Raw genomic sequence first — 12,384 nt, forward strand, 5'->3', positions numbered from 1 at the left:
GCAACCAACCAAAAGGACACCATTTGGGAATCTTTGGATTCAAATACAGTTTTGTATCTTTGAAGTTCAAATGAAGGTTATGAGAGAGAAGTTCTGTATTAACCTGGGCAGATGTATGCTAACACAACATATTTACTTTGACTATGCTCACAGGAAAAGGCCATCATCATCTAATAACCTTTCGTCTCATTAAAGACCACACAAATATAAGTCTTCATACACATAAGCAGGTTATAAAATACCCAACTTAAAACAATTGAACTAAACCAAACATAAAACAGACTTTCAAGAAGTCAACCAGATGCGTCTAAAGTAATGTATGCAGCCTCCCACAAGTCACAGGCATGAGCAGCTTCATCACCAATACTCTCATAATGCTAAAGAATCCAGCAGGCACAAGAACTTCTTGACAGCGTACATATGGCAAGTGATATAAACATAACAGTACACAGAGAAGTTATAAAAAGTACAAATAGATTTTGGTTTCATTAACAACACAGAAGAGATGTGATCAGTATGTTGTACTTTAATCCAAAAGCTAAAACACTGAAGGCCTCGTCCGTATGGGCAAGACATTCTTGGTCACCTCCGTCTCCTCAGCCTCACATGTATACATACGTTAAGGGTAGAATTCCAAACATTATAAGAGAGCAGTGGCATATCAATTTACATGGTTACCTTCCCACCCTCAACCTGGCAAGGACAGAAATGCTTAAAATTCCAGCAGGACAACACAGCTCCAAGACCTCTATGGAGTACTTTTATAGGCTGAAACAAAATGCATCTTGTCTCCTTTCAGTTCAGACAGCAGCCCTAAACTAGAATGATTTAGAAAGCACAAACTGAAAATTAAGGACTAAGTTTCAGGAACACATTGTTTAAAGAGAAGTTCACGGAAGATAAACAGGTTTTGCTCAGAACTGTTTCACAAATGTCCATAAATACAAGCAACGTGGAACTGGGATGAGACCAAGAACAGTGTCCATATTCAGAAAACAAAAAAGGAGAATGCACGACACCCTCAAATCAGCTACATGGAAAAGGTTAAATACCTCTTTGTTAGACTCTAAAACCTACGTCACCAATCCCAAAGAGCAAGTCACCTTGTCATGCCACTGTTTGGCATCTAGCCAAACTCTGAAGTACTCTGAAGATTAACATTACTCAGTTTTGTAAAAGAAATATCAAAAATCCCATGTCCTAAGTGCCAAACCCAAAACTTACTGAAGCAAATCTGCATAGCAATATTTTCCGAGAACACAGTTCCACCAGGAAAATGCTTTTCTTGGGATGAATATCCTTTTTTAATAAAACATCCAAAAAGCCTTTATCCTTAAATAAAATATCTTCTATTTTCTCATGTCCCTGTCATGTTAGCTGTTCAGCAATGATCTTCCACAATTCCTGTAGGAGTGGAAAAAAAACAAACATACAGGTATTTTCTTAGATCAGTAGGCTGCAATTATGAAGAAGTTCAACATGCCCACTTGAAGACAAGACACACCCAATACATCCATCTATAGACAGTGTCCGTCTATGTAATTTCTAGAACAACCACAGAATTGTATTTAAGACAGAGCAAAATAATAGATTTCTTCATTCTTGTAGCATGACTTTTAGAATAATTAGTATGATTCAAATAATTTGTTTTAAAATAATATCATTGGTCTGCATGACATCCTGCAGTAATTTGACTCAATTTTGCTCTTTTTTTAGCCTGTGTTGACAAACGCTTTCAATAATGCTTGTAAAAATACAACTGAAAAAAATACTCATTTTACTGAGGAAGCATTTGTGAGACCTTGACTGTCTTAAACACACACACCCCTTCTCAATGTGTTTGACAATGAAGATTAAGAATGGGCCGTTTTATTTCTGTAGAATAAATTAGCATATGCTTTGTCTGCTATACAGAAGATTATTAAGCAAACTACAACATGCTCTTCACCATGACACCTTGAATTGTGGCAATATACTTCATGATAAAACACTTAGGCATTTTAAAAATGCATGTATTTAAAAGAGCAATAGCTTTCTGCAAAAAGGCTAGGGAATGAGTTTATACATTTAGGCATAATCCAGGTTATATTTATGTACTTCTACAAATTATTTTGAAGTTTTGCATGCATGTTTTATGCCTGAAGGTATCAGCATTAAGTAAAATAAATCAATGGCATGAAGTAACTGTGGCCCCCATAACCTTACCAAGCATACATACTGCAGAAGACACAGCAACTGTATGTTGGCTACAGGAACATCATTTCTTGGTAACAGACTTGCAACCTAGTGCAAGATTTGCAAGTTCTCTAAAAAGATCTGTTAGATTGTATTGTTCTAGAAGCTAGCAAGCTATTAGCCACCCCGCACAATATTCAAAAGAGCAGTTGATTGGAGGGGGGTGGGGAGTGAAAAAAAAGAAAGAGAACCATAAGTGCTTGGGAGGTAATTATATAACTACAAATATTATATTTGACATGTTTATGAGTAACAGAAGGTTACAGCTAATTGCCTTCTCCATAGGTATTACAACATTATATCCTGAACTTTGAAGTACTAAAACTATGAAATTAAAGCTCTTCTACAAGCAAATATATGAGAAGAGGTACTGGTCCAATTTCCTAGTCAACAGCAAAAATTGTATTTTACAAAGTAATGGAGACTGTTTCTTAACCTTCGAGGAAATGAGTGGAATCTAAGCCACTCTACTGCTGGGGATAGAAATGGCTACGTTATATCAATCTAGTACAGATTATGTAAGCACGCACAAACAAGAATCATTTTAAAATGACAAAAAGCTAAATGGAAATAAATGAAAAGGTAATGTTTATTCTCCTGTTCATACTTCATGTTAAGTAAACAGCTGAAAACTAATTTGAGATGGTTAGCCCAACACATTACATTTATTCTAATGAATGCCACTTACCAACTGCTCAATTCGTTCATAGATGAGAAACTGGCAAAAATCAGCCTTAATGGGCTCTACAGTATATTTAATTTTTCTATCTTGGAGGTTCTCCAAATCATTCAGAGTATTTCTGAAATGACTGTAGGCTTCACACGTAACATCCATATGTCTTAAAGTGAAGTTCAGCCTGGGAAGAAAATACTTAATTTAAAATGTCTTTCCTATACAGGCATCTTAAATAGCTATATAACTTTCCTCAGCTAATAGAAAATGTGGGTCTTCTCAGCGTGATTAACTAACTTTGATAGCCAAACAAAAGTAACCCCTCTGCCCCGCTATTCTTGAAAAGTAGACAAGATTTATGTTAACATCAACACACAGTAATTCTTGGATGAATCTTTTCAATTGATTTTAAAGCACCTGCTGCAACAGAATCATTGGCTTGGCTTCCTGGACAAACACTGGCAACAAATCATATGAATAGCTATTGCTTATCTCCACAGATTTAAGCAAAGCCTACTTATGTATTAGTTTATGAATAGACTGCAACACAAGACTACTTAAAAACATGCAACAGTTCCATGAAAGAAAACACAAAAGAAATTGTTATAGTGGTACTTGAGCTGGGAAACATTTATCCGATCTCTGTGCCTCTTCATTCTGCCCTGTGACCCCAAAAATATATAGCAAATATTGTCAGGCATTGTAAAATACATCAGACTACTTATCCTTATTTGCGCAGAGGTTATACGATGCAAGATAAGTAGGACAACAGGTAGGACAACAAAACCTGAATTCTTGTGGAAGTCAAATTCTGAACTGATAAAAATTAAGCACACACACAAAAAATGCATGTCCTGAGAATATACTGCAGCCTGCAATCTGCGATGAAAATCAGAAGCTGACCTTCAATCAGATCAGACATCTCTTCCCGATAAATAAAGCACATAAAGTTTTTAATGCTTTTTATTTGAAGTTCTTGATTATACTTACCTCTTTTCTAATGCTAGGTAAACTGTGCAAGAATTTCTCAAGTTGTGTGTGACTCTATACAGAGTTCTGAACAAGGCATCTGTCAGGCCATCATCATAGAATACTATAAAAAAAAAGATTAAGAGCATAAAATATGTATACTTAAATGTATTATTTACTTATGTCTTAGGTATGAAACAACAGGCCGAAGTCTGATTATTCTAATAAATCAAGTCACTGTACATAAAAATATACTTTGGGATTTAGTTAAATAGCAACAACTGACCCCGTAATAATATCTGCTGCTGCTATTTATGTCAGGCTTTCTTTAGATTTCTTGTGTATCAATGGGAATCACTTCTGTCAGACAACTTATAATACTTTAACAAGATTTCTATCAGTCTGGAAATATCTTACTGCAAAGCTAAGACAGACAGAATATCACAATGTGTAGGGACTCCCTTTTTACAAAAATACAAAAAAGGCAATAACTAATTTGCATACCATTATAACCATATCTCCTTAGAAAGCAGCCTTGAAACATATTCCAATATCATAACTAAAACCACACCTCCTTTATTTATACATTGAAACAATGTGTTTCCTATACAGATAAGCTAGCCTGTCATTTTTCATTCCTTCACTTAAGCAAGAAAAGAAAAGAAAAAAAAAAAAGAGTAGAAAAAACCCCCACACAGATATCCAAAGGCATAGACTCCATGGGCAAGCACAGCATCTGAAACTGCTCTTCAAATTACAGAATATTAGTCTAACCACATATCTACCATTATTTGCATAGAGGTTATCTGATGCAAAACAAAGGTAGGATAACGAAGAAGACAAAGCTCTTCTGAAAGTCAAATTCATCACTTACTTGTGATTATGTTCTTTGAGTAATTTATTTAGTCACAAGTAATTACCATACCAAAGGGAAGAAAAATATAGTAGTTCTCCTATTGCTAACTCAGAATGTAAATACAATTCTTTGAAAAAAAAACACCAAAACAAAAAAAACCCCACAAACACAGGCAGGAACACTTAAGAGAAAGCTCTGACAAATTAAGTAAGGATCTGACCTATTAGATTTTAACAATCAAACCAGGTATGTTTAAATTATTACTCATAATGCTTAAGTGTTTATATTTTCCTACCGTCAGCCGCCATTATTACAGTACAGTGCTCATGTAAATCAGCAATCTCTTCTTCAGACCAGCTATAAAGAGCCTCAGGATCTGTAACAAAGAATATGGCTTTGGTACACATGATTAAATGTCTGAAATGACTGACAGCTGGAAAAAAGAAATTTCATAACTCCTGTGGTCATCTGCTACTCCATAAATGGAGTACCCCATTGAAGGTAACCCAAAACCTCTCTCTATTCATGCTCTGAAGTTTCCTGCAGTCCCTTGCTTCCTCTGCATTACGTCCAGCCCTCCCAAGGCTCACTGGCAAGTTTTCTTTCACTTTAGAATTTACAACCAACTACCATCTTGTAGTGAAATCACAGATTTAACTACTTTAAAATAAATACTCCTTTAAATAAAAAAAAAGAAATGCATCTTTGTGTAAGTTTTTATTAAGCTTCCTACTTCTTCATGTTTTTAAAAATTTTAGACTCTGTTGAAATACAGAAACTTTCTCTGGAAGTTGAAAAAACATAAAGCCTTTTCAACTGGCAGTATCAAATATTTTCATTAACCAGAATTTTCTGAGGTCCAAGAGAGGTTTTTGAATGTGTGAAGGATGTTTCCACTTGTTTAAATAGTCATTCCATTTCTTAGAAGCATTACCTCAAATCCAACTGATGATAAAAAAAATAAACTGTTAAGTAGGCTTCACATAATCTAGTGCTACCACTTTGTGTTGACCTTGCAACCACTAGGAAGTTTTTGTGATCTGCTTTACTATCCATAGTTGCACTTTAAATGTTACTCAAGTTAGTTCCCTCTCTTTTGCTAAAAGCAGCAGAACACATTCCCTTAGCAATATTTAAAATATAACAAATTCACCACTACATTTGGAACAAATATTTATACATTTTCAAATCATCACCTACCCTCCCCACCACCTTCTATAGTTTTGTATTCATGCAGTCATAAGCCACACAATACCATCATATCAAAATCTGGATTACAGTAACCCAAATCCATGTCACTGTGCCTGGATTCCATTATCACCACATAACAGGCACATCTCATTTGTACCTCTTGGATTTTGACCTAAGTAAAGGATAGACACCACTTGTTTATTCTCAACCTATGAGTAAACCCTTCCTTACTCATTCACATGGCAACAATGCACCCAAAGACAATTGTGTACTTTCAACTATTTTTCCAGAGGCGTATGTGCTGGAGGATTTTACTTCATAAACAGAATAAGCTTTTCTTGATGATTCTGGAGGGAAAAAAACCCCCTCACATCAAAACACCAAACCATATTTAAAAGGACCCATTATAACCACCTACCAGTGCAGAATTCTTCTTTCAGCCAGTCCAGTTTTTTTACTTTAACTTCTCCCCCTGTGGGTGAAGAAAGATCGCATCAGTCACAAATGGCCTTTCAGACAGTACCTAAGCAAAAGTAGAGTAAAAATCTGTTCTGAAACAAGCGATGAAGATCTATTACAAGGAGACATGGAACAAAGTTGAACATCAAATAATTTACTGTACAAAACCAGTTACTCACAAGAGAACACGATGAACTTAAGGGTCAGAAAGACAAACTATGTTCTTTTTTACATCTCACTTGCAAAATACTTTTCCTTTTCAGAGTTCTACCTCTGTCATTTACACTCTGTTTACATGACCCTGGCACCTGGCTATCTCTGATCCTCCCAAGTACCTCAGTGAAACTCACACAATGACTGTGCAGAAACTACAGCTGGTCTTCAATGATGACCAGAGAAAGAGTAAGTATTTTGCTCTTCTGAAAAGGAAGCTGTTCCATTATGGACCACATACAGCTATCTTGCATCTTTCTTTTTACATGAGTCACTTTTAACCAAGACTATTTTTTTTTTTACTTGTGAATATGCTCGGTAGTCAATGACTGTGCTGTTTAATCCCAGAGTAGTTGATATATAGGCAATTGCATCAACAATGTACAGCACTTACTTCCCAGCTCCATCAGGTGTTTGTTTAATACAACATTTTGCTCACACATGGCCAGAAGATCTTCACCAACATCTGGAAAAAAGTGATAATTATATTCAAAACTAGAATATTTTGCAGGGGCCACACATGCCCCTGACCTCTCAGACTAATACTCCAAGTGTCTCAAACCGATGAGATTAAGGAAATTCAGAGCAATTCTGTCCATGGATGATTGCTTCCCTAGTATCCTTCTTGCTTTTATCTTTCAGTACTAAGCTCTGAGCCATTCTTGAAGAAACCAGTTAGATCCCCACACTACCTATTTTAATCTAGGCACACTATCTTGACTTCACAGCAATGTATCTTGCTTTTAAACTCTTACACTTACAAGTAGCATGGCTTTTTCATTCTGTTTAGAAAGTTCTTCCTATTTTTCAACACAACTTTATACACATTAATGAAAAGTTATTAACTAAAACTGAACAGATGAGGATGAAAATGCCAGGATGAAAGCACTGCTTCATGAAGTTTCATGAAAATATTTAACTGAATGTAACTGCCTTACCTGTACAATAAACTCTCTTGGCAACCATTCCCATGATAATGCTTGTAATTCCAGTGCCACCTCCAAGCTCTAGCACCGAGCAACACCTGAATGTGTCTCGTTTGAACAAAATGTAATCAGCAAGAAGAAAGGCTGCACGCCAGACCTGTGGATAAGAGCAGCAGTCAAAACAATAAATTCTGAAGCACAATCCATGAACAGCAAGATACTACAAGGCAGAATACATACTTGTTTACCGACATCTTCTAAGGGAGTTGCCATAGTATGTTCTGTGAAAATGAAAGTAAACAGAAATAATTATCTCAAAACATCGTTCAGACCATGTTCCATAGTAGCAAATTTGAAAATCAAGTCCTGCTTCCCTTTCAAATATAGAACTAAACATTCTTAATTCTATATAATAATGCTAGATAATGCCAAAACCCCCACTCTAACTAAGGAGCACTGTTTCCCAACGTGTACTATAGCCCAAATCACTTCTGGAGAAACATGGTAAGTTTTTGAAATATTACAATATCATCGTATTATTTTTTATTATCTCCTTTCACTTAAAAACAGATGTTTCATTTCTAAAGAAAACCTACTTTTCTTTTGGTTTACACAAACACATTTATTCCATTTCTCCTTGACTACAAGCCTACTACCTACCTATTTTAACAATATCACTGCAAGTGCATTCTTCCTCATCTTCAAAAGCATCTTCTCTCCCTTTCATGAGAATTACAGGATACACTCTATCCCTCAAAATATCCTCTGCTTCTACATCAGAGGCACTTCGAGGTCTTCTGACTACTTCCAAGTCTCCATCATCGTCTAGCAGAGCTTCTACTCCTTCACTATTTAATTCCTTTTCTTTTCTTAGTTTTTTTCTGCCCTTATCACCCAGTTCATCTCCACTTCTGTACTGGTATTCTCTTTCTGTTGTAGATTCTCTCACACATTTCTCAGATGCTAAACCTTCTGTGTTCCAAAGGAGTTTGAAATATGACAGGAACACTGTAAGAATGCGGAGCAGGGAAAAAAGTTAAAAAAATCAAGTAAGAACAGAATCTATGCGCAACTTCCACATTAATGGAATTTTGGTATGCATTTCACATATTAAAAATCTAGAGGATACAAAATTATACTGATAACTTGAAATATAGATCAATTTGCTATGAAGAAATATTTCTGTTACTAAGCTCTGTGAGTAGAAATAAATGAAGCACTTTCACAGTCTACCGGCTGACTCTGCACCAATGTGGTCACAATGCACATTTTCATCTGATTTAGTAACACTTACTTTAACAATTGCCAGAAGGGATGGTTTCTTACATCCCCCAAAAGATCTTCTGTTGAGACAAGGTCAAACCAAGTTGAAAGAAGAATTAGTACAAATTATAATTTGTTTCTTTAGGTTAAAATTTAATTTCTGTCTTACAAGAAACAAACATGTTTAGTAAAAAGTAGGATTTTTTTTTTTAACTGTTTTAAATGTCTTTAGGAATTCAAGCAACTTCAAGCCTTAAGATTGCCTTAATAAATAAAGGAATTTCCTAGACGAAGTACGTTCAGAGTAGGTAGCACATGCTGCCATTTCATCCTGTTGAAATGTTCTTTGAATCAAGCAAGATCACAGTAAACATGCTGAACAGCATGAAGACACATCATAACATTAATTACCTGGGTTCGACCCGATCAGGGTCCAAATTATTATACGCTTCTTTTGCAAGCCTAGTTTATAATTTTTTTACATTGTCATAAGCTAGAACAGCTGCAAAAGTTGTTCTTTTCGTATCACCACTGGATTTGAAAAAAAACCCAAACAATTAATGCTTCTGTCACAGCAGGAACAGTACTTTTCTACAGAACATTTTAACAGAAACTTCAAGGTCAGTTTCCTTGACAACTTTATAGAAATCTACAAGCTGGCAGTCAGAGGCATCTGCCAGTTCATTTCCACTACAGCCTTGAGTCTTCAAATTATACACCAGTTAAAAAACATTGCTATTTTGAGCTTTCTTGTTGACAATTTTTTAAAAATACAACAAATAAATAAAAAAAAACCAAACCAAAACCCAAACAAAGCTGTTAGGCTCCTTTGGAAGAGATGGTATATCATCACATAAAGATTTTATTTAAAAAAACATAAATTAATTATGAATTATTTTTATTTTAAACTTAAGTTACACAATTTAAAGCCCCTGGCTTCTCAACTTTTGTGTGCATGCAAGGAACATCCCAATTTTTTAACATGATTCCCAAAGTGCTCTATTGAGATTATAGCTAAATGAACTAATAAATAAATAAAATTAAACCTGCAAGCAAGTAAGTTACTTTGGTTATTTCTTCTGAGAAAGTAAATTAAATTTTCTTTTTTTAAAATAGGCTGTCTACAAATTCTACATTAATAGTTTTCATTTCTGTAGTTAATTTCATGAGGAGAACCCAGCTAGGCCTCTTCCTACGGACTGAGTAGGAAGTGATTCTGCTTCTAATGGGAATAAAATATGTAACGATTAGATCAACCATTTAAAGCAGGATTCACACATTACAAAGATATAAACACACTTAAAAATACAGCTCCATCAGTCTAAACATACATTACCTGGTTGTCCAACTGCATTCAATCGCACCATGAGACGTCTCTTGTTTGGACAGTGTAAGTGAACATCAGAAAGTACAGTGTCGCTTTTAAATGTGGGGTTATCCATCTCCTCCTCTGTCACATCTACCATGATGTGCTGGTGAGAGGAATTTAAGGTACCCAACCAGTCCCCTATGCAGTGCTGTCACAAAATTGTTTGATACTCTTCTATTAACAGACATCAAGTAACAGTTTGCTCAGCAAGATAAGCTCATGACATAGTTTCTGAGAAGACATCAGGCAAGACGTGAGCATGCAAACTCCAGCATGCTCCAATAAGACAGCAAGTTGCGCACCATGGTATCCAACCTAAAACCAGACACAGACAGCTTTTAGTGACATCCTGACACTGTCTGAACATTGCTCCAGCAATATTTTAGAGGATAAAAATGACATGGCACTGTCCAATAAAGTTGCAATGCAACAATGCTCTCTTTTATAATGCTCCAAAGAATTATCAAATACGTAACTGCTAGCAGCTCACTGGCACACACTGCATATTTTAGGAAGAGCTACTAATTAGCCTGCGTTAAAAACACCGCGACCACCCCCTAAAAATCCCCACCATGTTACCATGAATGCACAGACTTACAATGCTAAGTCAAGGTCTTCAAGAAATATAAAGGCCATGTGTGCTCAATTTCACCATTTTAAGGAACCTTATTCTTCATAGGAATCTCTGAGTTTTCTCAGAAACTGACACAATTACCAAATATATGATCAAGGGTTAGTCCCCCACATTTTTTATGAGGAGTATCTGCCCTTCCTGAATAAAATGCAGCTCCTTTTATATGCCTCCACTAACAGGGCTGTTAATGCCTCCTATCTTTGGTGCTCTTTATTCTTTCTCAGAAAAAAATATATATAAAAACCTGAAATCATCCTCATTACCTAATGTCCAAGGCTGAACTCTCTCTCTGTCCGAAAGGACAAACAAATGAATTATCTCTTATAAACAGAAAAATAAAGAGGACGTTTATTTCCCTATACTCTACAAAACTTGCCATTTTGTAAAGTGCATGTGAAACACTGATGAGCAACAGATCTGAAAACAAATAGGTGCTTAGTAACTGAGGTGACAAGCTTAGATCACACATACAAGCCATCACACATCGTATCAACGTAGTTAACAACACCCCCACACACATCTCACCAGCTTCACATACCCTTAATACCCCTTTTGTAAAAACTGCTGATGCCATTTCCCGTGTAGGCATTGCCATCTCGGGAGACGAAGCTAGCTTTTCCATTATCTGCTTACTCTTGAACAGAACCATAAATGCACAGGCTGAAAACGCTTCACGTTGAGCAGGCAACCTTTACCACTTCAGTTATGAAGTTCTACGAACTCCTACAAAGCCTACCGCAGCCTGCCACCCTGCCCCTTGCCAGGGCACCCGCCGCACCCACGCCCGCTGCAAAGCGCCCCCCGGCCGGCTCCCCCCGACCCGCGGCGCAGAGCAGCCGGGGCAGGGGCAGCGCCAGCGCCGGGCGCCGCTCGGCAGACAGAGCCTGAGCTCCGGGCCCCAGCCCCGGCCCCGGCCCCGGCCCAGCGCCCGCCGCCCCCGCTCGGGGAACGCCAGCGCAGCCCGCCCGAGCCGCCCCGCTGCGCGCCGGGCCTGGCTGCGGGGATCGGAGCGCGGCGCCGCCTCCCCCCGGCCCCCACCTGCCGCCATGTCGCAGGGGACGGCTCCTTCCGGCGCGCCGCTGCCGCCGCCCCGCGGTGCCCGGCAGAGGGACGGCCGGGGCCGGGACGGCACCGCGCAGCCGCCGCGGGGCTCGGCAGCGCCTCCCGCGGCCGGCACCGGGGGGCCCGGGCTGCGCATGCCCGCGGCCGGCCCCGGCCCCGCTGCCCGCTCGCCTGGCTGCCGGGGCGCGGCGGAGCGGGGGCACTCACTGGCCCTTACGCCGCAGCCAACGCGCGGGGCTTTGCGCTGTGCTTAACTGCTACCCGGCACCGCCCGCCCGGTAGAAATCCTGGGGAGTCGGTAAACGCGGGCGCTGGCAGCCAAGCTCAGCCTGGCCGCTGAAAGCACCCAGCCAGCTGCCCGGAGTGTGAGCCGCGTTTCTTACCCCCATTCCCACATCACTTGGTGTCAGCGTCACTGCCCCGGCCGGACTTCGCGTGTGATTCCGTGCCAAAGCTACAAACTGCTCCAAAACAAAAAATGGGAAAACCTATATGGAGGCAAGGGGGCATTTCCTTAGCCCAAGCTGTATCAGT

At 38.6% G+C, this 12,384-nt stretch overlaps 1 protein-coding gene across 3 annotated transcripts; it reads right to left on the reverse strand.

Annotated features, from left to right (window-relative positions):
• Window positions 1-511: 511 nt before the first annotated feature.
• On the reverse strand, window positions 512-11,919 carry METTL22 (methyltransferase like 22). Of its 3 annotated transcripts, none has more exons than XM_040592344.1 (11): window positions 11,827-11,919; window positions 10,122-10,469; window positions 8,183-8,530; window positions 7,763-7,803; window positions 7,535-7,679; window positions 6,991-7,062; window positions 6,343-6,396; window positions 5,029-5,109; window positions 3,899-4,001; window positions 2,924-3,092; window positions 512-1,404 (listed from the first exon to the last, which is right to left on the reverse strand). In XM_040592344.1, exons 2-11 carry the CDS (start codon window positions 10,249-10,251, stop codon window positions 1,369-1,371), a joined length of 1,179 nt encoding a protein of 392 aa, XP_040448278.1. In that variant the 5' UTR covers window positions 10,252-10,469; window positions 11,827-11,919; the 3' UTR covers window positions 512-1,368. The 3 variants fall into 3 exon arrangements, with proteins under 3 accessions (XP_040448278.1, XP_040448277.1, XP_040448279.1); XM_040592343.1 differs by lacking the exon at window positions 11,827-11,919 and adding an exon at window positions 11,327-11,575; XM_040592345.1 differs by lacking the exon at window positions 11,827-11,919 and adding an exon at window positions 8,817-8,865 and having other exon boundaries at window positions 10,122-10,208.
• Window positions 11,920-12,384: the final 465 nt, after the last annotated feature.

This window comes from Falco naumanni, chromosome 4, assembly GCF_017639655.2.
Source record: "Falco naumanni isolate bFalNau1 chromosome 4, bFalNau1.pat, whole genome shotgun sequence".
In the NCBI taxonomy this organism is placed as follows: Eukaryota; Metazoa; Chordata; class Aves; order Falconiformes; family Falconidae; genus Falco; species Falco naumanni.